Source organism: Mobula birostris, chromosome 9 (assembly GCF_030028105.1).
Source record: "Mobula birostris isolate sMobBir1 chromosome 9, sMobBir1.hap1, whole genome shotgun sequence".
NCBI classification, from domain to species: Eukaryota; Metazoa; Chordata; class Chondrichthyes; order Myliobatiformes; family Myliobatidae; genus Mobula; species Mobula birostris.
In genome coordinates this window covers 136,298,755-136,325,038 of record NC_092378.1, presented here as the reverse complement: position 1 = coordinate 136,325,038, position 26,284 = coordinate 136,298,755, and the positions used below count along the sequence as shown (strand labels likewise).

The following is a 26,284-nucleotide window of genomic DNA, read 5'->3' as shown; positions in this document are numbered from 1 at the left end:
TTTATGTATGCAGTATTTAAGGCAGAGGTTGATAGATTCTTGATTGGTCAGGGCACAAAGGGATACGGGGAGAAGGCAAGATGAAATGGCAGAGCAGACATGATGGGCCAAATGGCCTAATTCTGCTCCTATATCTTATGGTTTGGAAAGTTCAAGTATGGGGTGGAAGCAGCCCAGAGCGTACTGCTGGGTGGGGCCTGGGTCCAAGTGCAGGGGACGACCCAATGCTTGGGCAATTTAAAAGCAAGGCCAGATGGACTGAAAAGTCGGCATGTTGGGAGCGGAGGTGGGGGTTGAGCCAGTTCTGCTCTGCAACGTTTTATTCTGTTCTCCTCGGCGCTGAGGCTACGCGCTTCATGCCTGTGAGCCTTGCATCAATTTGCCCCGCTATAGGTTGAACTAAAACCGAGGCTAAAAGCCTACTCTGGCTAATCTGATATTTGGGCTTAGGAACTCAATTTGCTTTGGAATGCTGTTGCTTGCTTTTATTGTTTGCATGATTTGTGTTTTTTTCTCTCCTCTGATTGGGTGTTGGTCTTTTTTTTAAATCTGTTTTCTGTTGGGTTTCTTGCTTTGTGGCTGCTTGTAAACAGATGAATCTCAAGGTTGTGTAATTTAGATATACTTTAATAATAAATGTACTTTGAACTTTTCAATATTCCCACATACTCTACAATTACAATACAACAGCAATTTACAAAAAAAGTCTGTTGTCCAGGAACTACATTAGAAAGACTGCATTTATTTATTTATAGTGTGAGTTTCTTGACCTCAATGTACAAAAATACTTTATAGATAATGATTTATTTTAAACCATTGTCATCTTAGTCCCAGTGCACAAATGCATGCAGAGTACCTTCAATACATTGACTTCAGACGTTCAAGTTAACTCATGATAATGATGACAGCATAAGGGTTTTCAAACTGAAATTTTCACTTTTACTTTTCATGGATCTTGTATGTTTACAGTATTTTCTGGTTTTATTGTAATCACAATGATCATCTGGGATGAACAATAAATACTAGCCTTGCTAATGATGCCCACTGCTAAGAACATAAAGCAGGAGATGGATATTGGCCAAGTCCTTGGGATCTGTTAAAATGAAGGAATGCACAAAACCTCAGTTTAGCATCTTATGCACAAGTCAGCACCTCCGTACTGCATTAAAATAGAAATCTCCATTTTTTTCTGGAATTTATGTCTGGCAGATTGAATCTTGAACTTGCAAAACTTCTAGTATGGAAGTGAGAGTATGGATCTGAGCCATAACTGACATTTAATTAAAGGAATTGAGTTGCTTGATGTCATTAATATGGGCTTCTTGAGTTTCATTTCCTCACTTTTGGGCCATGCAGCTATTACTGTAGTCAAGGGCTTTTAAATGGACATGTGCCAATTAATTTTGTTTTGCATTGCCCATTTCTCCAAAGTTGAGTGAATTGGAGAGAAATCCTGGCATTTTTAATGTTACTCAGCATACTTGTGTTTTTAACTTACTGCAATCCTCCTGTCTTGATTTGGGTATTTTGGACTGCCAAGGTAGAACTTAAGTGTAGATCTTAAACTTGAAAATGTGAACTTAGCCATCTGTAAGAAATCTTAATTGTTTAAGCTCTGGAAGGATGTGGCTTATGATGAGGTTACACGGAAGGTATATCTGGTGCAAGGAGGAAGACTATATGCTTTTCCCAAAAAACCTGACACATCCACACCAATTTAAATCAAACACTCTGAATGTTGTAACTTTACGATATGATAAACTGTCCTGCAGTGATGGTGGAACAAAATTTTACTTCCAGCTGCAAGTTAAATATTGATCTGCTTTAACAGGATGTAGAATGGGTACTTTTTGAAAAACTGGGCATCAAGAACTGGACAAACAGCATTTGTGGTGAGTTACAATGAACCCCATTGCAAGCATGTCCCTAGTGTGGATGCTGTGCTGAATTTGAAGTGATCCAACTTGCCTTCTTGCTCTGGATGGCAAAAGGTCTTAACATACATCTTTAATCAACCTGGACTTTTGCTGTTGGACAAAACATATATAAAGTAATACCGAACTAATTCAGATAGTTGCAATTGATTATGATATGAAAGCTCACCAAGCCCTGTGTGATCATGCACATGAAATCTTTCCACTTTCGGATTTTTAGGAAGTCGATGACTTACTTAAAATGTTCATCTCCAGTATGAAAGGGAGAATGGATGGACTATTGGTCCAATATGGGTTTTCTGGTAACTCATTCTGAACGTAAACTCAGCGATGACTTTATTAGGTACAGAGTGGAACCTGCTGTGGTCTGCTGCAGTAGCCCATCCACTTCACGGTTTGACATGTTATGTGTACAGAGATGCTCTAATGCATTAATAAGCACGTGTAGCTAATAAAGTGGCCACAGAGTGTATAACTAGGATTTAGGTATGGGCCTGTAGCGCATGCACCACCGGGCAAAATAGGATTTAAAATGTATGAGTGGCTTCCAAAAATTCACTGAAGTTTTTTTAAAATTTATTTTTGATTTTCCTCATTAATTAATGCACTAAAGCTACACATGGTTCTTTGAGAGCTGAGGAATCGTCCTTTGGATTTAAAAAAAATTCTTACACTGATGTCAACTAGAAATATTGTACATTGTGTACATTGTAAAAAATAGAAGCACTTATTTATACATAATTTATTAAAAGCAGCAATTGTTTAATGCTTAGCATTGGTGTTAATACCAGTTCCTGGACCTCTAGTACAGTCAAATTACATACAGGATATGTCAGTAGAATTCTAAACCATATCTGATGCATAATTGGTTTTAACCCTTGATGGAACTTTTAACATTTCAAGGCTAAACTCTGCAATTAAATAGTTTTATGTGAAACTAATCCATCTGGCATACTCGCCCATTTTAATATGAGGGGGATCCGATCCCATCACTAGAAAATTTGTTCTACACCAGCATTTGCTCTTCAGCACAAATTAAATAAAATGTTAAGAGGGGTGCTAGAACGTTTGAAGAAGCGCTCTTGTATAGACATAGTTAGGTTTGTTAATTGATGTTGATAGAGTCTCATAACATCCTGATGATGACTAATCTCAAACAGAATACTTATCTTTACATCTTTACATCTAGTCTCAGTAGATGCCTTAGTTATCCTTAGCTTAGATTCTTCTGTACCTTGTCCTGGAATAGTAAATTATTTTTATAGTTGGTCTTAAAACCAGAGGCTTTGCTTTACAATGTTGATTTTACTTAGTTGATGACCTTATCTGCATTGTGGTGAATTTTATGGGAGTCTAATGATGTATTCAGTCCACTGTAGAGCTGTAGTTGATGGCTTTTCAAAAGGGATGTGAGGCTTTGTGCAAACTTATTGCAGATACAGTGCCTATAAAGTATTTACACCCCCTTAGAAGTTTTCACGTTTTATTGTTTTTACAACATTGAATCACAATGGATTTAATTTGGCTTTTTTGGCACTGATCAACAGAAGATGACTTGTGGCAAAGTGAAAACAGATCTCTACAAAGTGATCTAAATTAATTACAGATATAAAACACGAAATTGCAAAAGTATTCACCCCCTTTAATATAACACACTAAATCATCACTAGTTCAGCCAATTGGTTCTAGAAGTCATATAATTAGTTAAATGGAGACCACCTGTGTGCAGTCAAGAAGTTTCAATTGATTGTAGTAAAAATAACCCAGTATCTGGAAGGTCCAACTGCTGGTGAGTCAGTATCCTGGCAAAAACTACACCATGAAGACAAAAGAACACTTCAGTCAACTTTGTGAAAAGGTTATTGAATAGCATGGGTCAAGAGATGGATACAAGAAAATCTCCAAGGCAGTGAATATCCCTTGGATATACAGTTAAGTCAATCATCAAGAAATGGAAAGAATATGGCACAGCTGTAAATCTGCCTGGAGCAGACCGACCTCAAAAACTGAGTGACCATGCAAGAAAAGGACTAGTGAGGGAGGCCACCAAGAGACCTATGACAACTTTGGAGGAGTTACAAGCTTCAGTGACTGAGATGGGAGAGACTGCGCATGCAGCAACTGTTGCCCAGGTGCTTCACCAGTCACAGCTTTATGGGAGAGGGGCAAAGAGAAAGCCATGGTTGAAAAAAAAATCTTGGTTACAGTTTGCCGGAAGGCATGTGGGAGACTCTGAAGTCAGTTGGAAGCAGCTTCTATGGTGTGATGAAACCAAAACTGAGTTTTTTGACCATCAGACTAAGCGTTATGTTTGGCATAAGCCAAACACTGTACATCGTCAAAAACACACCATCCCTACTGTGAAGCATGGTGGTGATTGCATCATGCTGTGGGGATGCTTCACTGCTGCAGGCCCTGGAAGGCTTATGAAGGTAGAGGGTAAAATGAATGCAACAAAATACAGGGAAATCGTGGGGAAAAATCTGATGCAGTCTGCAAGAGGACTGTGACTTGGGAGAAGATTTGTCTTCCAGCAAGACAATGACCCCAAGTGTAAAGCCAAAGTTATACAGGAATGGCTTAAAAAAAACTACAAAGTTAATGTCCTGGAGTGACCACATTAGAGTCCATACCTCAATCCAATTGAGAATTTGGCAGGACTTGAATTTGCCGGGACTTGAAAGGGGCTGTTCACTCGCGATCCCCATGCAACCTGACAGCGCTTGAGCAGTTTTATAAAGAAGAATGGGGAAAAATTGCAGTGTCCAGATATGCAAAGCTGATCAAGTGCTATCCATATAGATTCAAAGCTGTAATTGCTGCCAAAAGTGCATCTACTAAGTACTGACTTGAACGGGTGAATACTTATGCAATCAATTGTTTTGTGTTTTATATTTGTAATTAATTTAGGCCTCTTTGTAGAGATCTGTTTTCACCTTGACACAAAAGTCGTTTCTGTTGATCAGTGTAAAAAAAACAAATTAAATCCATTGTGATTCAATGTTGTAAAACAATAAAACATGAAAACTTCCAAGGGGGTATATCCTTTGAATAGGCACTGTAGTAGCGCAAAACAGGCAATATCATATCAACTGCCAAGCAACACACATCAAAGTTGCTGGTGAACGCAGCAGGCCAGGCAGCATCTCTAGGAAGAGGTGCAGTGGACGTTTCAGGCCGAGACCCTTCATCAGGACCAGCAACTTTGATGTGTGTTGCTTGAATTTCCAGCACCTGCAGAATTCCTGTTGTTTTCATATCAACTGCCGGTTGTTTTCCCCACTGATTTTTCTGTGCAGTCAATTGACCAGAATATAAGGCTGGAGAGCTTTTGTAGTAAAAAAAAAGGTGAAGTTCTATTTCTCACAGCAAATGTTGCAACTGCAGCAAGAGTGTTTTGGTTTACACTGTTTTGCAGTAAATGTGTATGTCTGAATCGGGGTTACGATCTGACTTAATGTTGGGGGGCGGGGGGTGGCTTGCTGCTCTTTACAGCAGGTCTTTGACCTTAAACATGCACTCGGAGTGTAGGGGCTCGTGTGGCACAGTACAAGCAATATGATATCAAACTTGAAGGTGAAATGCACTTTAGACGTGGCAGAACTACACTCAGTGGCCACGTTATTAGGGACACCCACTCGTTAATGCAGATGTCTGATCAGCAAATCACGTGGCCGCACTCAATGCATGAAAGCATGCAGATATGGTCAAGAGGTTCAGTCGTTCAGAACGAACATCAGTATGGGGAAGAAATGTGATCTTTGACCATGGAATGCTTGTTGGTGCCAGACAGGGTGGTTTGAGTATCTCAGAAACTGGGATTTTCACGCACACCAGTCTCAAGTTTACAGAGAATGATACAAAAAAAAACTAAGTGAGTTGCAGTTGTGGGTGAAAACACCTTGTTAACAAGAGAGGTCAGAGGAGAATGGGCAGACTGGTTCAAGCTGACAGGAAGGCAACAGTAGCTCAAATAACCATGCATTACTAGTGTAGAAGAGCTTCTCTGAATGCACAACATGTTGAACCTTGAAGGGAATGAGCTATAGCAGCAGAAGACCACAAACATACTCATGTTTATTAGGTGCAGGGGGTTTCTAATAAAGTGGCCACTGAGGATACCTTTTGGTCTGGAAATAAAACTGCAAATGATACAAATCTGAAGTAAAACAGTAAATATTGGGAAAAAAAGAACTCAGCAGGTCAGATTGCACCTGCGGGAAGAAAAACAGGTTTAAGGGCAAAGGCCTTTCACCAGAACTGGGAAAGGGAAGAAAATAACTTGTGTTTTCAATAGCAAAAAAAAATGTGGTTGAATGGGCAAGAACAAAGGGAATCTTTGAAAATGTGAGAACAAATAAGTTAATTCAGCAACTAGAATTATACTTCTCTGCCTGTGTTGCTAATAGCAAATATTAAAGGCCAGCCTGTACCTTCAGAAAAGTAAAACAACCAAAATATTAATTGCATTTAGTGTTCACATTGTGGTTTTTCTACATCATAGAAATCAAACACAAACTAGGTGAGCAGCCATGTTTAGTCCACAGGATGGACTCTGAGCTGGTTTGCTGCCATTTAATTGGCTACCCCACTCAGCTACCTGTGACCTTCCCCAACACAGGAAAATAGGAACAGCAGTAGGACATATAGCCCCTCAAGTCTACTCTGCTGTTCACCACATTTGTAGCTAATTTCCCCCATCGTTGTGCCAGATCCCCAGGCAGCCCTTTAAACCTTCACTGCCGTTCAGTAAGATCACAGCTGATCCTTTATTCTGATGGGCAGAGCCTAACGCTTTGATCATGTTCAATGCGTTGAAGGACCTAATGCCTGTTTTAGGGAACCTTTTCAAAAATGAGTTTCTATTCAGCAAGGTAGCCCATTAAAAAAAGATGATGACATTGGACCCAACATTCCTGCTGTCTCTTGGAGAAGACTCTGATCAATCTCAGGAATGGTATCTTCAACACACACAAAAATATATGTAGATATTGCATTTACATTGAATATACATTTACAATAGGTATGGATAACAATAGAATGCAATCTGTTTTACATTATCTTTAGATAAATAACATTTCTTGCAGCTGGCTGGTTTGATGCGTGCGTGGTGGAGCATTCCTCTGCCGGTTGGTCTTCTGCACTGCTGGCTCCTGTGAGGGGGGACCACGTTGTACTTCCGTGGCTTCCGCTGCAGAGGAGCAGAACAAGGGTAACAAGTTTTGGAAAAGGAATCATTTGACACTAGAATTAGCATAAAAGTATCTCCTACCTGGAATCAAAATTTGACCACTGAGGTGACAATTTTACTTCAGCTGAAACCATTCACTGGGCCTGAAATGGTGAATTCTTCTTCACCATTTTTATTTGGAAAGCAAATAAAAGTATTTTGGGCCATTGAACACAGCCCAAATGCAAAGTAGATCCTAGTGGACTTTAATCCCTACCTGCTAAAAAGCATGCAAAGTTATAGACTGACGGCATGGAAATTTTCTGAAGTAATAGCTGACGTTTTTCCTCAGCTGGGCCTCCAAGCTTGCCATATCTAAATCTACCAGCATGGCAGAGTGTGGTCTGCAACGTGGAATCAGCTGCCAGAGGAAGTGGTAGAGTTGGGTACAATTACAACTTTTAAAAGGCATTTGGACAAATACATGAAGAGGAAAGACTTTGGTCAGTGTCCTCTTGCTACCATCAGGGAGGAGATACAGGAGCCTGAAGACATAAATTCAACATTTTAGGAACAGTTTCTTTCCCTCTACCATCAGGTTTCTGAATGGACAGTGAATCAACTCAAGAACATTACCTCACTATTTTTGCTCTCTATTTGAACTACTTAAAAAAAATACTACTTACTGTAATTTATATATTTTATGTATTGTACTGTACTGCTGCCCCAAAACAACAAACTTCATGACATATATAAGTGATATTCTGATTCTGAAAGATAAACACAAGAAATTCTACAAATGCTGGAAATCCAGAGCAACACACAAAATGCTGAAGAAACTCAGCTGGTCAGGCAGTATCTTTGGAAGTGAATAAACAGTCAACATTTCAGGCTGAGACCCTTCATCAGAACTGGAAAGGAAGGGGGAAGGTGCCAGCATAAGAAAGTTTGTGGGGTGGGGGGGGGGGAAGAAGTATGAGTTGGAAGGTGATAGGTGAAGCCAGATGGGTGGGGGAGAGGGGATGAAGAAAGTAACTCGGAGGTGATAGGTGGAAAAGGTAAAGGGCTGGAGAATGTGGAATCTGATAGGAGAAGAGAGTGGACCATGACGGAAGGGGAAGGAGGAGGGGCACCAGGGGGTTGTGATGGGCAAGTAAGGAGAAAAGGTAAGAGGACTGAGTGCAGAATTGAAGAAGGGGGAGGGGGAAAATGACCAGAGATTGGAGAAATCTATGTTCATGCCATCAGGTTGGAGGCTACCTCAACGAATATACAGAATATGAGGTGTTGCTCCAACTTCATCGTGACAGAAGAGGGAATGGGGATTGGAATTGAAATGGTTGGCCAGCGGGAAATACTACTTTTGGTGGATGGAGCAGAGGTGCTTGACAAAGTGGTCCTATAAACTATGTCAAGTCTCACCAATGTAGAGGAGACTGCAGAAGGAACACCAGATACAGTAAATGATTCACCTTCTCCGTCACCTCCATTCAGTGTCCCTAAGTGATTCACCTCACCTGGAAAGACTGTTTAGGGCCCTGAATGGAGGTGAGGGAGGAGGTGAACGGACAGGTGTAGCACCTCTACCATTCGCAGGGATGAAGATTAGCAGGGGGGATGAGTGGTCAAAGGAATCACGGAAGGAGCAATTCCTGCAGAAAGTGGAGAATGGGGAGTGGGAGGTAAAGATGCGTTTGGTGGTAGGATCCCATTGAAGATGGCAGAAGTTTGCAGAGGGTGATGTGTTGGATGCGGAGGCTTATGGGGTGCTAGGTTAGGACAAGAGGAACTCTATTAAGGTGGAGGGAAGATGGGATGAGGGTGGATGTTCAGGAAGTGGTGGAGATGCAGGTGACAGCAGCATCAATGGTAGTGGAAAAGAAACCCCATTCTTTGAGGAAGGATATCTCTGCTAACCTGGAAAGGAAAGCCTCTTCTTGGGAACAGATGCAGCAGAGACAAAAGATTTGAGAAAAGAGAATGGTAGTTTTAAATGAGACAGTGTGGGAAGAGGTGTCACCCAGATAGTTCTGGGAATCAGTAGGTTTATAAAAGATATCGGTAGTTTCACTTCATTCTTCAAACCCCTCTCCTCCCACCCACCTGGCTTCGCTGATCACCTTCTAGCTTGTATTCCTTCCCCTTCTCTTACTCTGGCATCTTCCCCCTTCCTTCCCTGTCCTGATGAAGGGTCTCGGCCAAGAATGTTGACTGTTTATTTATTCTCATTGATGCTGCCTGACGTGCAGCAGTTTGTGTCTGCAGATCCTGAGAGATATTGGCCATATGCAGACAAATGGGACAAGCTTAGTTGATGAGTACTGATGACTGGGCCTGTTTCCCTGCTGTATACCTCTATCATTCAGTAACTTTTGAATCCATTTTTCCTATAAGTTTTCCTTTTTCACAGCCCCTTACCAAAATGAGAGAGAATAAGCTGTATTGGAGCATAAAGACACCTGTGTGATACGAGTTGAATAATGAACTGACAGTGATATTCTGTGCAGCCTGAGAACACAGCAGCTCCAGCTGTTCGAGTTCTACCCGTTCTCCGTGTGGAGTTTGTGCATTGTCCGTTTGGCTGTGTGGGTTTACTCCATCTGCTCCAAAAACATGATGGTAATTTAACTGGCTAGAGCAGATTGCCCCTTGTGTGGTTGGATGGAGGAGGAATTTTTTTTTTTTTTTTATTTCAAAATATACTTTATTCAAAAATAAATATATACAGTAAACCATTCAATAACTTTTCATCCTTTACATACGTTTCCATTATACTCAGTAAAATACCCGTGTTTATAGCCACCCACGTGGCACTCCAGTAGTTCAGCTTTGCATCTCATTGTTGAGGGGTATACTCCCCGCCCACCGACCCCTCCCACTCCCACGGGTGGAGAAACCTATACTGTGGTCCTCCCCCACCGGGCCCTTGCGGTGGCTGCACCGAGTTTCAGTGCGTCCCTCAGCACGTACTCCTGCAGCCGAGAGTGTGCCAGTCGGCAGCATTCTCCCACGGATATCTCCATGTGCTGGTAGATCATCAAGTTTCGGGCTGACCAAAGAGCGTCTTTCACCGAGTTGATGATCTGCCAGCAGCACCGGATGTTGGTCTCCGTGTGCGTCCCCGGGAACAGCCCGTAGATCAGAGAGTCCTCTGTCACGCAGCTGCTGGGGATGAAACGTGACACTAGCCCGTCCATCCTCCTCCACACCCTCTTTGCGAACTGGCAGTGTGCAAAGAGGTGGGTCACAGACTCCTCCTCACTGCAGTCCTCCCGTGGGCAGTGGGGTGCGGAGACGACGTTCCGGGCGTACAGGAGGGCTCTGACTGGGAGGGCCCCTCTCACCGCCAGCCAGGCGAGGTCTTGGTGCCTGTTGGTGAGATCTGGCGATGAGGCATTTTGCCAGATGAACTGGACAGTCTGCTCAGGGAACCACCCCACTGTGTCCATCACGTCCTTCTCCTGCAGTGCCTGCAGGACACTTCGTGCCGACCACTGCCTGATGGCCTTGTGGTCAAAGGCGTTCTCCTGGAAGAACTTTGCTACGTGGGATAGGTATGCCGGCAACGACCAGCTGACTGGGGCGTTGCGCGGGAGTGGGGCCAGACCCATCCTTCGCAGCCAGGGCGACAAGTAGAACCTGGGCACATAGTGGTACTTGGTGCCCACATACCTGGGCTCTACACACAACCTGATGCAGCCACGTACGAAGCTGGCCATCAGGGTGAGGGCGACATTGGGGACGTTCTTGCCCCCGTTGTCCAGGGACTTGTGCATGGCGGTCCGTCTCACCCGCTCCATCTTGGATCCCCAGACGAATCTGAAGACAGCCCGGGTGATTTCCGAGCTGTAGGAGCGGGGGACGGGCCAGACCTGCGCCAAGTACAGCAGCCCTGAGAGCACCTCACACCTGATGACCAGGTTCTTGCCCGTTATCGACAGGGAGCGCCCTCCCCACAGTCCCAGTTTCTGTTTCACCTTGGCAGTCCACTCCTGCCAGTTCTTGTTGCACGCCTCAGCCCCTCCGAACCAGATCCCCAACACCTTCACGTGGTCAGACCTGATGGTGAAGGGGACGCTGGATCGGTCGGGCCAGTTGCCAAAGAGCATGGCTTCGCTCTTCGTGCGGTTGACCCTGGCCCCCGACGCTAGCTCGAACTGTTCGCAGGTGCCAATCAACCTGCGAACTGACCTCGGATCAGAGCAGAAGACGGTGACGTCGTCCATGTACAGGGAGGTTTTCACTTGGGTCCCTCCACTGCCTGGCAGCGTCACCCCTCTTATGCCCTCATCCCTCCTGATGGCTTCCACAAAGGGTTCTATGCAGCAGACAAACAAGACAGGGGAGAGGGGGCAGCCCTGCCTGACTCCAGACCTGATGGGGAAGCTGTCTGTTTCCCACCCGTTGACCTGGACTGCACTACGGATGTCTGTGTAGAGCAGTCTGATCCAATTCCGGATTCCCTCCCCAAATCCCATTTTGGAGAGCACGTCCGCCATGTACGTGTGCGATATCCTGTCGATTGGGTTGGGGATGGAGGTAGCTGATCAACCTGCAACAAAGAAGTTACTTGGAAATAACTGGGAGGTGCAATGGGATTGATGGGAATGCTGGTGCTAATGTATTCTTGATGAGCCGACTGGCCACTTATGTCTGTCTTTCTTGTTAACAATGTGTGGCATTGAGATGCATTTGCAATTATAATTTATAATTAGCATTATAAAACATCTTTTTCTCCACAGTTGTCACCATGTCCATTAAACATCAGAGCATGTGTTCTCATTTTTAACAACCTTAAATACATCATAGAAATATTATAAGTTATTCCCACTTCTTTCTTTTTTTGTAATCCAGTATATTTATCCTCTTTAAATACATATCACTTCCCTCTTAGAGTTGCCTTTAAATCTTCTACTATTCTTTAAGGTAATGCATTACCGTTCGTAGCAGCCTACTGTGTTCTAAGGAACCCTCCTCTCTGCAGTAATATTACTTTATCTGCAAATTTTAGAAATCGATTAGAGTGTTTAACATTGAAATGAATACTCCATGGATTGCCTCAAGCTGAAAACAGATTCTCATCATCAATTCTGGAGTTTCTAACGTAGAAAACGTTGACATGCCAACTGAAATTCTGGCACTTAGGAGTGTGCTTCACACGCCTTCATGTTGAATTGTCAGTGGCTATTAAATATTTTTGTTTATATTCACAAGTTCCAAGATATAAATTGATGTTATTCCTAATACTGAACTTTAACGTTTCAGTATTCCTAGTGTATAGACAACAACTGATGTATGTCTCAGTAGTTCAATACATTGCTTCGACTTGCTTAATTTTCTTTTCACTTAGTAAATATTACTGCAATTTAAAAAAAAATTGGTCAAGTTGCTTAGGCACCCTGTTCAGCACAGTTGAGTTGGGCTGAAGGGTCTGTTTTCCTACTCTATGACTCTATCATTGCTCAAATGAACAAATCCACACAAAATCAAATTTAAAAACCTGAACTGCTGGAAGTCATATAGAAAATGCTGGAAAAACCATATCAGGCAGGATCTGTGCAAACAGTTAATGCTTTAGGTCAAAGACTCTCTGCCTGAAACATTAATTGTTCCTCTTTCCATTAAATTCTGTCATTGAAGATCTTGATATACATGTGATCAAACTTCCTCATCAACTTCAATTGTTCATGTGGAGCTCATGTACTCATCACAAGAATGTGAAGACACTTTCTGAATCCAACTGCATTCTACAACACTTCACCGACTTGCGCGGCATTGATAGCAAAGATAAATGGAATCAGTAGCAGCACTGTTGGTGCTGAATGACTGAACTCAGCTGAAGGTAACCAGGAAACGATAGTCACTTACTACAAAATATTGCATTTCATTTTTAACCCACAGGAGCCTGAAGGCATACACTCAGTGATTCAGGAATAGCTTCTACTCCTCTGCCTTCCGATTTCTAAATGCACATTGAGCCTATGAATGCTACCTCAATAATTTTTAACTTTGTTTTTTTTTTGCACTATTTTAACAACTAGCTAATATACATAACTATACTTACTGTAATTCAGTTTTTCTCTATATTTATTTATCATGTATTTCATTGTACTGCTGCTGTAAAGTTAACAAATTTCATGACATACACCAGTGATATTAAACCAGATTCTGATTAATTCAGAGTATGGGAGGTGCAAACTCACATACCATCTTATTCTACCTTTTGCCCCCTATTCCCTACACATCAATCCCTGATGAAGGGTCTAGACCCAAAACAACTGTTCATTCACCTCAAAGATGCTGCCTGACTTGCTGAGTTCCTCCAGCACTTTCTGCAAAATCTCTTTTGTCAATCATTTTTGGAAAGTACTACAAAAGAAACGAGTAATCTCAATCGTGAATATTCTGATTTTACTTCCATAATCTTCTTTTGCATAGAATTTCATCCCCAGTTAGCAACATCAAATAGTAGTCCCAGAGCTTTCTGCCTCTGGTTTAATTCATTCAAACAAACAAAATGAATTTCAGAGTCAGAACAGTGTTAACTGCATGGCAAGATTAGCGCACTAACAACTAAACCCATGAGTCTGTCTCATTGAGTTCTGTTACCAGCGTGACCAGCCAATGACAAGTTGATCCTATTTGCCTTGCCAAATGGTAGACTGTTCATATATTGTATTTTTAATATATAAAACTGCCAATGAAACAAGGGCTAACATTATGTTTGAACTTCATTTGACCGGTACGGAATCTGAAAAAGTTCCATCATTAAATGTGTGCTTGAATGACGGGGTTAACAGTGACTCATTCTAAGCAACCCTGTTACCAGCTCAAACCACAACTGCATATTCACCATTCTGAGAATTATTCTACCATAAACCAACCTTTAAAAATCGTAATCTTATCAGGTATTTTTCACACTATTAATTAACGTCACAATTTTAAGAATGACCATTGGATTTCAAGGCAAAAACCACAGTGAAATAAGGACGGTGTAGATTGGACAGAGGGTTTGTTCCTCATTTTTAACATTTAAAACAGATATTTTAAAATGTCTGTTTTTATTGTAATAAAATTATTTGAATTACGTGGAAAAATTGTGCATGCAAAATGGTTCACCAGTGTTGTGTTTATCTCAGTACTTACATCTTTCTGTTCACGCAGAAACAAGTTTGATTAAGAATTTTACTTTCAAAGATAAATAAAGATTTGCGTGCAGAAAATTTCCCAACTAAGGTTAGCACCTTAGCACCCAAGCAGTTAGAGCATGGCCACTAATGACGAACTGATGAGAGTGGAAGTGGGGAAGGTCAGAATGAGAAGAGCAGGATGTCAAAACAATAAATCAGAGGAAAAAAGGAGAGGCAAGGTTACAGGGGTAATTGTAAGCATATTAAAACTGATGATTTATCCAGCCGACAGCAATGAAAGTCAAAGAGCTGATGGATAAACAGGTTTTGGTGTGAATTTTGGTCGAATGAAGCACAGGATGCACAAAGGCTGTTGTAAATCTAGTCAAAAAGAAAAGAAGAGCCTTACAAAAGGTTCAAAGAACGAAGTAATGATATGAATCTAGAAGATTATAAGGCTAGCAGGAAGGAGTTTAAGAATGAAATTAGGAGAGCCAGAAGGGGCCATGAGAAGGCCTTGGCAGACAGGATTAAGGAAAACCCCCAAGGCATTCTACAAGTTTGTGAAGAGCAGGAGAATAAGATGTGAGAGAATAGGATTTATCAAGTGTGACAATGGCAAAGTGTGTATGGAACCGGAGGAAATAGCGAAGGTACTTAATGAATACTTTGCTTCAGTGTTCACCTTGGAAAAGGATCTTGGCGATTGTAGGGATGACTTGCAGTGGACTGAAAAGCTTGAGAATGTAATTAAGAAAGAGGATGTTCTGGAGCTTTTGGAAAGCAACAAAGTTGGATAAGTCACCGGGATCGGACAGGATGTACCCCAGGCTACTGTGGGAAGCAAGGGAGGAGATTGCTGAGCCTCTGGCAATGATCTCTGCATCACCAATGAGGACGGGAGTGGTTCCGGAGGATTGGAAGGTTGTGGATGTTGTTCCCTTATTCAAGAAAGGGAGTAGGGATAGCCCAGGAAATTATAGGCCAGTGAGTCTAACTTCAGTGGTTGGTAAGTTGATGGAGAAGATCCTGTGAGGCAGGATTTATGAACATTTGGAGAGGCATAATATGATTAGGAATAGTCTGCATGGCTTTGTCAAAGGCAGGTTGTGCCTTACGAGCCTGATTGAATTTTTTGAGGATGTGACTAAGCACATTGATAAAGGTAGAACCGTAGATGTAGTCTATATGGATTTTAGAAAGGCATTTGATAAGGTCCATGCAAGTCTTATTGAGAAAGTAAGGAGGCATGGGATCCAAGGGGACATTGCTTTGTGGATCCAGAACTGGTTTGCCCACAGAAGGCAACGAGTGGTTGTAGACTGGTTATGTTCTGCATGGAGGCTGGTGACCAGTGGTGTGCTTCAGGGATCTGTTCTGGGACCCCTACTCTTTGTGATTTTTGTAAATGACCTGGATGAGGAAGTGGAGGGATGGGTTAGTAAATTTGCTGATGACACAAATGTTGGGGGTGTTGTGGATAGTGTGGAGGGCTGTCAGAGGTTACAACGGGACATTGGTAGGATGCAAACCTGGGCTGAGAAGTGGCAGATGAAGTTCAACCCAGATAGGTATGAGGTGGTTCATTTTGGTAGGTCAAATATGATGGCTGAACATAACATTAATGGTAAGACTCTTGGCAGTATGGAGGATCAGAGGGATTTTGGGGTCTGAGTCCATAGGACACTCAAAACTGCTATGCAGGTTGCCTCTGTGGTTAATAAGGCATATGGTGCATTGGCCTTCATCAGTCGTGGGATTGAGTTTAAGAGCCGAGAGGTAATGTTGCAGCTGTATAGGACCGTGGTCAGACCCCACAAGGAGTACTGTGCTCAGTTCTGGTCGCCTCATTAGAGGAAGGACATGGAAACCATAGAAAGGGTGCAGAGGAGATTTACAAGGATGTTCCCTGGTTTGGGGAGCATGCCTTATGAGAATAGGTTGAGTGAACTTGGCCTTTTCTCCTTGGAGCGACGGAGGATGAGAGGTGACTTGATAGAGGTGTACAAGATAATGAGCGGCATTGATTGTGTGGATAGTCAGAGGCTTTTCCCCAGGGCTGAAATGGCTAGCATCAAAGGGCATAGTTTTAAGGTGCTTGGAAGTAGGTACAGAGGAGATGTCAGGAGTAATTTTTTTTTTCCACAGAGAGTGGTGAGTGCGTGACACGGGCTGCCAGCGGCGGTGGTGGGAGTGGAAATGATTGGGTCTTTTAAGAGGCTCCTGGATGGCTACATGGAGCTTCAAAAAATAGAGGGCTATAAGTAAAGCCTAGGTAGTTCTAGGGTAGGGACATGTTTGGCACAGCTTTGTGGGCTGAAGGGCCTGTAGTGTGCTGTATGTTTCTGAGCTTCTAAAATGGTGATGTTTCTTGCTTCAACACTACAATACCTTTAACACAAATGATATCCTAGAAATTTTACAATCATTAGACCAGTGATACAGAGTTCTGTCAACTTACTGTCATGCCGGACTCCTTACCATTTTCACAGTCCAGGGAACAGACCCACTCAATCAGCTCTTTGGCTTCAATGGCAAGCTGCCCTTCAGGTCCGGGAGGGGCCAGACTGCTTTCTCTTCGTGTTTTCTTAGACAGATTTAATCTGAAGGGAGGTAGGAAGTATATCTCTTGAATTCTTTGGAAAATATTCAAGTACAACGTGCTCAAATTTCAGTGCACTTGTAAAAGACTGAGTCATACTTCTTAAATGCTGAGATGAAGTTGATAAATGGTTGGACTACAATCACATGGAAGTGATTATCAGGTATTAAAGATAATGTTATTTTTATTGGTGTTCATATAGAACACTCAGGGATAGATCTTCCCTTTGTATAGGTATGAAATAGGAGTAGGCATACCTGCTCCACCAACAAATAAGATCGCAGCTGATCTTACGCATTGTATCCACTTTTCTGCTCTGTCTTTATCCCCATCAATTCCCTTAACGCTCACAATTTCAATCACTTCCTTGACTGATAATCTACAGGTTACAGCATGCCAGTGTGAGCCAAGTAATATTGAGTCAGACTTCTTGCCCAATTTCTACTTTAACTAATTTAATTGAAGAGAAGAGGTACGTGATGTAAATATGGCACTAGACCTGCAGTTACACAGGGTGGTGAATTTGTTGGCACAGGCAGCTGTGGAGGCCAGGTCTTTGGGCGTATTTAAGGCAGAGATTGATAGGCCCTTGATTGGACATGGCATCAAAGATTACGGGGAGAAGGCCAGGAACAAAGGTTGAGGAGGAGAAAACAAAAGGATCAGCCATGATTGAATAGCAGAGCAGAATCGATGGACCGGATGGCCTAATTCTGCTTCTGTCTTATGGTCTTACGGTCTAAAATCAATATCTATAAGTCAAGATGAGTTGAACTTAGCCAATTACCTTTGGGTAGTCCGGTGTTGGCTGGCAGATGTTAGGACTTTGTGGACTTTCTGTGGGAAAAGGAAAATAGTCATCACTGAAGCTTTCAAAGAGAAAGTTAACATAATTCCAATTTTGAGATAAATCAGTTAGTTGTGCTTTTGGTACAATGATATCAGTGTGGGGGAGCACAATAGTTTCAATAGTTACACTTCCCTTTCCATTGTTTTTTATGTAACTGCTAATATTCCCCCCACTTCCAGATCAAGACAGTTAGCAGAGACAACAGACTCCACAAATGGTCCTGTTTCACTTTCTGCATGATCTCTTTTTTTTCATAAGTCATTCTGATACCAGACACAAAGAAATATTTCACTTTGTCATCAAGGGTAGAAAGCAGAAAGGAAAAGCAGCCAATTGTTGTATCTCTTGGCCTACAGGATTATACGGAGGTGGAATCACTCTATACCAGCCCCATTGAATTATTTCTAAGAAGCCTTTCCTGAGAAGGTATGAGTGTTATGGAGCTGGCTAGAGCAGATTTACAAGCAGTTGTGAAGACACTAGTCCCAGATAAAAGGTAAACTACCTGTGCTCACTTCCTGTGACAACAAAGTGCAAACCACAAGAGTACATACTGAAGATCCGAGGCAAGGGCTCAGAAGGGTGGCATGTTAGCCTCGAGGTTAGTGTAACACTTTACAGCGCTGACATCCAGTGTTCAATTCCCAGTGCTGTCTGTGAGGAGTTTGTACATTCTCCCTGTGACTGCGTGGGTTTCCTCCAAGTGCTCCAGTTTCCCCCCACAGTCCAAAGATGCACTGGTTGGGGTTAGTAAGTTATGGGCGTGTTACGTTGGTACTGGAAGCTTGGTGACAAATGCAGGCTGTCCCCAACATACCATTGGTTGTTGATGCAAGTGATGCATTTCAATCAAGTTTTGGATGTACTTGTTATAATTAAAGCTAATCTTTATTATTATCACTGATTTTTATAGATGCACCATAGAAAGCATTCTTCTACGGTGTATCACAACCTGGTATGGAAGTTGTCCTGTCCAAGACCGAAAGAGCTGCAGAAGATCGTGAACACGGTGCAGCACATCACACAAACCAATCTTCCATCCTTGGACTCACTTTACACCGCACGCTGTCAGAGCAGTGCTGCCAGGATAATTAAGGACACAACCCACCCAGCCAACACACTTTTCGTCCCTCTTCCCTCCGGGAGAAGGCTCAGGAGCTTGAAGACTCATATGGCCGGATTTGGGAACAGCTCCTTTCCAACTGTGATAAGACTGCTGAATGGATCCTGACCTGTATCTGGGCCGTACCCTCCAAATATCTGGACCTGCCTCTCGGTTTTTTGCACTACCTTACTTTCCATTTTTCTATTTTCCATTTATGATTTATAATTTAAAATTTTAATATTTACTGATTTTTACTATTTTTAATATTTAATATTTGTAATCCAGGGAGAGGGAAGCACAGAATCAAATATCACTGTGATGATTGTATGTTCTAGTATCAATTGTTTGGCGACAATAAAGTAAAGTAATCTTTTATCTCCTTAATCTTTAAAGAACGAAGTAGAAATGTAATAATGACAGGTAGGTAGATGGTGTTCTCTGTAGCCAAGAACAAGAATATCAAGGGCTTGTGACATACTCAGCGCCAGAATAAAGTACATCTTGTAACAGCTCACGAGACTCTTATTGGGAAGGAAATAATCTAGCTTTTGTCATTCATGTTGGAAAAAGTGAAACAGGGGGAAGTCCTGCTGAAAGAGTTTCTGGAGTTAGGTTCTAAAATAAAAAGCAAGATTTCAATTGTAATATCCTCTCCATTATTACGTGAACCACATGCAAATGAAATACTGGTAGGCAATTCAAGAGATCTACTATGTAACAAAAGGGCTAGCATAGGAAAGAAGGTACCAGTTCTGAGACAAGGAGGAGTTGGAACAATGAGACAGCTTCCAGGTGAAATAGCGAAGTACCTATGTCCTACAGATTCACTTCTCACTCCTACAGCTAAATACTTTGTTAATCAGTCTTTTTCTGGTAAATGATCACCGCAAGCAATAGTCTGTAACATCCCTTTGGAAGTGGAGGAAATTTAATGTGGCAGAACCAAGGCGAGGTAAGGTAGTGGACCCGTTGCCAGGAGCGAGGAAGACCCAAGATTTGATCAATTTAAACGCCGGGGCGGATTGGAAAGGTCAGGTACAGGCCAAATTGAGGCGGTGGCGTCCAAGCCCCAGAGTGTACTGAAGCGATTGAACCCGGTGTTTGGACAACGATTTAGGTGTCAGGCTGAATTGTGAAGTTCAGGCACAGGCCCCAGAGTGTCTCGAAGCATTTGAACCCGATCTAAATGCCGGGCCAGATTGTAAAGGTCAGGGTGTTGGGGCCCGAGGTGAGAGATGAGCCCATTCAGCTCAGTGCTGAACTGAAGGTCAGGGCGTTGGGATCCGAGGAGAGGGATGAGCCCATTCAGCTCAGTGCTGAACTAAAGGTTGGTGCGTTGGGGCCCGAGGTGAGGGACGAGCCCATTCAGCCCAGTGCTGAACTGAAGGTCGGTGTGTTGGGGCCCGAGGTGAGGGACGAGCCCATTCAGCTCAGTGCTGAACTGAAGGTCAGGGTGTTGGGGCCCGAGGTGAGGGACGAGGCCGTTCAGCTCAGTGCTGAACTAAAGGTCGGTGTGTTGGGGCCCGAGGAGAGGGACGAGGCCGTTCAGCTCAGTGCTGAACTGAAGGTCGGTGTGTTGGGGCCCGAGGAGAGGGACGAGGCTGTTCAGCTCAGTGCTGAACTGAAGGTCGGTGTGTTGGGGCCCGAGGAGAGGGACGAGGCCGTTCAGCTCAGTGCTGAACTGAAGGTCGGTGTGTTGGGGCCCGAGGAGAGGGACGAGGCCGTTCAGCTCAGTGCTGAACTGAAGGTCGGTGTGTTGGGGCCCGAGGAGAGGGACAAGGCCATTCAGCTCAGTGCTGAACTGAAGGTCAGGGTGTTGAGGCCCGAAGAGAGGGACGAGGCCATTCAGCTCAGTGCTGAACTAAAAGTAGGTGGATGGGACTCTCTGTGGACTTAGGTTCAGATCGATATTTGCTTGTGTTTATTGTTTGTATAATTGTTTTCTTTTTCTCTGCACATTGGGTGTTTGGTGGTCTTTTTTTTTTGCATTTCTTTGTTTCATGGCTGCCCGTTAGGAGATGAATCTCAAGGTCGTATAATGTATACATATTTCGATAAATGTACTTTGAACGTTGAAGTGTGAGTGAGTGAGGGGGATGGAATATAAGCAGACAAGATATAAACGGAACACGAAAAGAAAGGACCGGGGAGAGTAAAAGACGGGAGGAAGAACACTTTTGATATAAGGGAGTAAATGGAGTTATAACAGGAGCCTAACAAGATGGTTAACTGCACAAGGTAGGAAATCCTGTCAAAAATGAGTTAAACTCTCTATGTAGCCACGCATACAAACTGGAGGAAGTCATATTGTGAAGAACCGAAGACTGTACATATTATTAACATACAACAGCAGAAAATCAGGTCTGGGAATTAAACATTGCTGGGTGTAACATGTTTAGAAAAAAACAGGGGATAAAAGAATGAGGTGGGGCATGAGGACACAATTATAAGGAAGATATAAAATCCATATAAATTGAGTTAGAGATAATAAGAATAAGTGATACTGATAAACAGAGTCAATGGAAAAGTGACTGAAAAATGTAGAAATTAATAAAATGAGTGAAAAACAGAGAATATTAGTCCAATTTTAATTATACTACGAAGGCAGATAAAAGAGATAAGGGAATTGTGTTCCTGAATGTGGACAGGACTCCATTCTAACCTAGCATGCAAAAAGACCCAAAATGAGAAGGTTTGCTATTGGATCTAATAACGGGGAAGGGAATGAAACAGAGCAGGTGAGAGAAGAAAAAGTAGGGGAATATCTGGCAATAGCTACTGTAATATAATACACTTGTAAATAGGGAAGGGCGTGCATGACAAAAACAAGCTCAATGGAAGCTTAGGTTGAGAATAGGACAACGAAATGGAGAATAGGAACAAACAAATGAAAATATTTAGAATGTTGCTCAACTGAGTGTAGAAAAAAATCCAACTAGAGATTCCATGGATGAAAAAAGAGAATAATTGAGGGTTGGGAAAAGGTATAAAATACATGCAAGTACAAAGAGAGCGCAGTAGTCCATGATAACAGAGAAAATGAAGAGAGGGTAAAATAAATCTAAGGTGGCAAGATGTATGATTAAATAATAAAGGAACACTTAAAAGTATTTTATAGACATTAAAAAGGGAAGGTTGGTACAGGAATGGGATCATTAAAGCATGGACAAGGCAATACAGTATGACGATGGCAGAAATATTAAAATCATTTCTTCACTATTGGTGAGATAGAACAAGTGGATATTTTAACAGATTACAAATAAATAATAAAAGAACATTTAAATAAAAAGGTTAAATCATTAAAATTAGATAGGATATAGAAGAGTACAGCACCGGACTGGCCATTTGGCCCAAGATGTGCCAGTCTTGATGTCAATTCACACTCCTGTTTGTGTATCATCCATATGGTTCCATTCCCTTCACATTCATGTGTGTCTAAAAGCCTCTGTTATCCTTTGAGGAAATAACAAGCAGGATAGACAAAGGGGAGTCAGTAGATGTTATGTATTTGGATTTCCAGCAGGCCTTTGACAAGGTGCTGCACATGAGGCAGCATAACAGGGTAAGAGCCCATGGTATTACAGGAAAGATACTAGCATGGATAGAGCATTGGTTGATAGGCAGGAGGCAAAGAGTAGTATAAAGGGAGCCTATTCTACTTGGCTGCCCGTGACTAGTAGTGTCTGCAGGAGTTGTCTTGGAACTGTTTCTTTGTATATTATATGTCAATGATTTGGATGTTGGAATTGACATATAACATAAAAAGAAGCGGTATCAAGTTTGGCCAAGTTTGCCAATGATGCAAGGAAGCTGGAGAGCCAGGTAGTGTTGAGGCAGCAGAGAGACTGCAGAAGGACCTAGACAGATTAGGAGAAAGGGGCAAATAATTGGCAGATGGAATATTGTTTTGGGAAGTGTATGATCATGCACTTTGGTAGAACAAACAAAAGCATAGACTATTTTTTAAATGGGCAGAAAATTCAAAGCAATGAGATACAAGAGGCCTTGGGGGAGTCCTCATGCAGGACTCCCTAAAGGTCAACTTGCTGGTTTTGTCAGTGGTGAGGAAGGCAAATGCAATGTTCGCACTCATTTCAAAAAGGACTAGAATACTGTATAAAAACAAGGATGTAAAGCTGAGGCTTTATAAGGCACTGGTGAGGCTTCACTTGGTGTATTGTGAGCAGTTTTGGTCCTCTTATCCAAGAAACTATATGCTGACATTGGAGAGGGTTCAGAGGATGTCCACAAGAATGATTCTGGGAACGTAAGGGTTATTGTATGAGTAGTGTTTGATGGCTCTGGGTCTTTACTTGCTGGAATTTAGAAGAATGAAGTGGGGAGATCTCATTGAAATGAACTGAATTTTGAAAGGGTAAAGTGAATGAGGAGAGGATTTTCCTATAGTGGGGGAGTCTAGGACAAGCCTCAGGATAGAGGGATGTCTATTTAGAACAGATGAGGAGGAATTTCTTTAAACAGAGGGTGGTGAATCTGTGAATCATTGCCACAGGCAGCTGCTGAGGCCAGGTCATTGGGTGCATTTAAGGTGGAGGTTGACAGGCTCGTGATTAGTCAGGGTATGAAATGTTATGGGGAGAAGGCAGAAGAATGGTGTTGAGAGGGAAAATGGATGAGCCATGAAGAAATGGCGGAGCAGACTCGATGGGCCAAATGGTCCAGTTCCGCTCCTGTGTCTTATGGTCTTAACCAAATTGCATGCTTTCCACTACTACCCACTTACTGGCACCTATCACTGTCTGTGTAACAGACCTGCTTTGATATCCTCCTTGATCCAGCCCATCGAGGACATTTCATGGCTCCTTTTTGGCCTCTAAATCATCGGTTTCTGCTCTGCTTATATTCTACAAGGGCCAAGTCTGATTTTAGCTTCCTAAATCTTACGTTTGATTCCTCTTTCTTCCTGACGAAATTTAGGACCTCTCCATCACCCAAGGTTCGCTTACCTTGCCATCCTTGTTTTTACCACTTACTAGAACATGCTGATTCTGAACTCTGATCAGCTGGCCTTTAAAGAAAAATATTTTCCTCCTCCTTCCCTCTTCTTTCCCCACGGGCCTTTTACCTCTTCTCATCTGCCTATCACCTCCCCCGGGTCCCCTCCTCCTTCCATTTCTCTAATGATCCACTCTCCTCTCCTATCAAATTCCTTCCTCTCCATCTCCTTACCTTTCCTACCCACATGGCTTTACCTATCACCTTCTGGCTATTCTCCTTCCCCTTCCCCACCTTTTTACTCTGATGCCTTCCCCCTTCCTTTCCGGTTCTGAAGAGGTTCTCGGCCTGAAACAGCGACTGGTTATTCATTTCCATAGATACTCCCTGGCCTTCTGAGTTCCTCCAGCATTTTGTGTGTGTGTTGCTTTGGATTTCTAGCATCTGCAGAATCTTGTGTTTATGAACAACTCACACATGTCAGGACTTGTCCGACAGCTGCTGCTCCCAGTCAACACACCTTATCCTGTCTAAATTTGTTGTCGCCTAATTTAGTACCTTCCTGCAAGATCCAATTTCATTCTTAGTTATAACTATCTCAAAGCATAATAAATTGCGACCATTATTCCCAAAATGTTTACCATACATCTACACCTGTAGGGTTTTGAATTTCATTTGGTAGATAAAGTTTATCAACTATCGGTGTGAGGAAAAATAGGCAAATAATTTATTGTCTGGAAGGTTTAAATCCAGGCGGGGTAGGATTAGATTTATTAAACTCATGTACATAGAGACATACAGTGAAATACTTCATTTGTGTTAACAACCAACACAATCTGAGGATGTGTTTGGAGGCAGCCCGCAAGTGTTGCCACCCATTCTGGCATCAACATAAGATGTCCACAATGTACTTCGATCACTAAATTTACACTGCAGCATCGTAAATTCACAAAGAAAGCAAACCAATCCCCAGACTTTCTTTCTAGATGGATAGAAAGCAGGGAAGTTTTGATAAATCTTTATCCCAAGTTGCTGGTCAGTTGGTTAAGTGGTGACTGTAAATTATCCCTGGTGTGGCAAGTTGATGCAGATGCGAGTGGGAATAGGTTATAGGGAAATAAGTGGGTGGAGCGGGAGTTCGATGGGGCAGCACAATCTTCCTCTGGCTCTCAGCTCTCAGGCTGAGAATCTGCCCTTGGGGGGAAATGTAATCCATCTGGCGTTATCTGGAGCACTGTTGTGGTCACCGTGGTAACCAGGTTGATCAAGGATCTGGGCATCATTGCTTCACTTTTTGTGGGAGCTTGCTGTGCACAGATTAGTTGTCTTGCTTCTCTGGCTTCTCCATAATAACAGCAAATATGCTTCAAAAATGTTTAATTGGCTGAACATTCCTGAGGTTGTAAAAGCAGGTACACATGTACAAGGCCTTAAACAGGATTAGTTCAGTGAGTGCTAGCATTACTCAGTGTATTGTGTCAGTAATGATAATAGCTCGGTTTGTTTTGCAAATTTAAACCACCAACACACTGGCAGATTCCAATCGGATCAAGTTTTCCACTTGTGAAAGTACTTAAGCAATAATCCAGCCTCACCTCAGCAAAGGAAAATAGTTTCTTGTTTGAGATTTCCAACTGCTTGCGGGCGAGCTCAGATGTGTGCAGCTGAGAGACGGTGACCGACAACCTCTGTTGCAGATCGTGCGTATCCTCCTAACAAATTAAATCTCAGTATCAGCAGAGCAGGCTCTTGGAGAAGCATTTCTCCGTTCTGTTTACTTTGCAAGGCACCAAGTTGTTAAAATATCTTATTTTGAGATTCTCTCGGTGTATGACCATAAGACCATAAAACATGGGAGCAATATTAGGCCATTTGGCCCATTGAGTCAGCTCTGCCATTTCATCGTGGGTGATCCATTTCCCTCTCAACCCCGTTCTCTTGCCTTCTCCCCGATAGGGCGGCGCAGCCGCGTAGTGGTTAGCACAACGCTTTACGGTACCAGCGAACTGGGTTCAGTTTCCACCGCTGCCTGTAAGGAGTTGGTATGTTTGTGACCACACGTGTTTCCTCCGGGTGCTCCGGATTCCTCACACAGACCTACTGGCCGGTAGGTTAATTGGTCATTGTAAATTGTCCCATGACTATGCTTGGATTAAATTGGGGGATTGCTGGGCACTGTGGCTCAAAGGGCCAGAAGGGCCTAATCCGTGAGGGAGGGAGGGAGGAAAGGAGGGTGGTAGGTAGGTAGATGACTTGAAACATCAGGTGTTTTGACTTAAATGTTACTTCATCTTATCTTAAGTATCATTATTTTCAATTTGCCTCATTTTACAAAGACAATGCTGCCACCAAACTTGCCAGTGCTATGGCAAAATTGGACAAAGTAACACTTTTGGACCAGAAATGGACAATGCATTGCCAGGAATTTAATAATTTTCTTCTGAGATAGCAGCCTCTCAGTAAAGATGCCCGCTGAGCTAAATCAGGCCAGCTGGAGCCTCTGCCTTTCCATAGGCAGTGTTTTATGAAATTGTGGC

At 42.7% G+C, this 26,284-nt stretch overlaps 2 protein-coding genes across 2 annotated transcripts in view; one reads left to right on the top strand and one right to left on the bottom strand.

Annotated features, from left to right (window-relative positions):
- rmi2 (RecQ mediated genome instability 2) overlaps positions 1–19,253 on the top strand; it is a 95,090-nt gene extending 75,837 nt beyond the window's left edge. Inside the window, exon 2 of the mRNA XM_072268934.1 lies at positions 18,600–19,253. Within this exon, the coding sequence (XP_072125035.1) occupies positions 18,600–18,610 (11 nt within the window). The 3' untranslated portion in view covers positions 18,611–19,253. The remainder of the gene's footprint in view (positions 1–18,599) is intronic.
- Positions 4,906–26,284, bottom strand: part of LOC140203113 (syntaxin-binding protein 4) — a 133,761-nt gene continuing 112,382 nt past the window's right edge. The window contains exons 19-22 of the mRNA XM_072268936.1: positions 25,343–25,459; positions 17,624–17,673; positions 16,716–16,837; positions 4,906–7,125 (exon numbers count right to left, since the gene is read on the bottom strand). Of these exons, the coding sequence (XP_072125037.1) occupies positions 6,998–7,125; positions 16,716–16,837; positions 17,624–17,673; positions 25,343–25,459 (417 nt within the window). The 3' untranslated portion in view covers positions 4,906–6,997. The remainder of the gene's footprint in view (positions 7,126–16,715; positions 16,838–17,623; positions 17,674–25,342; positions 25,460–26,284) is intronic.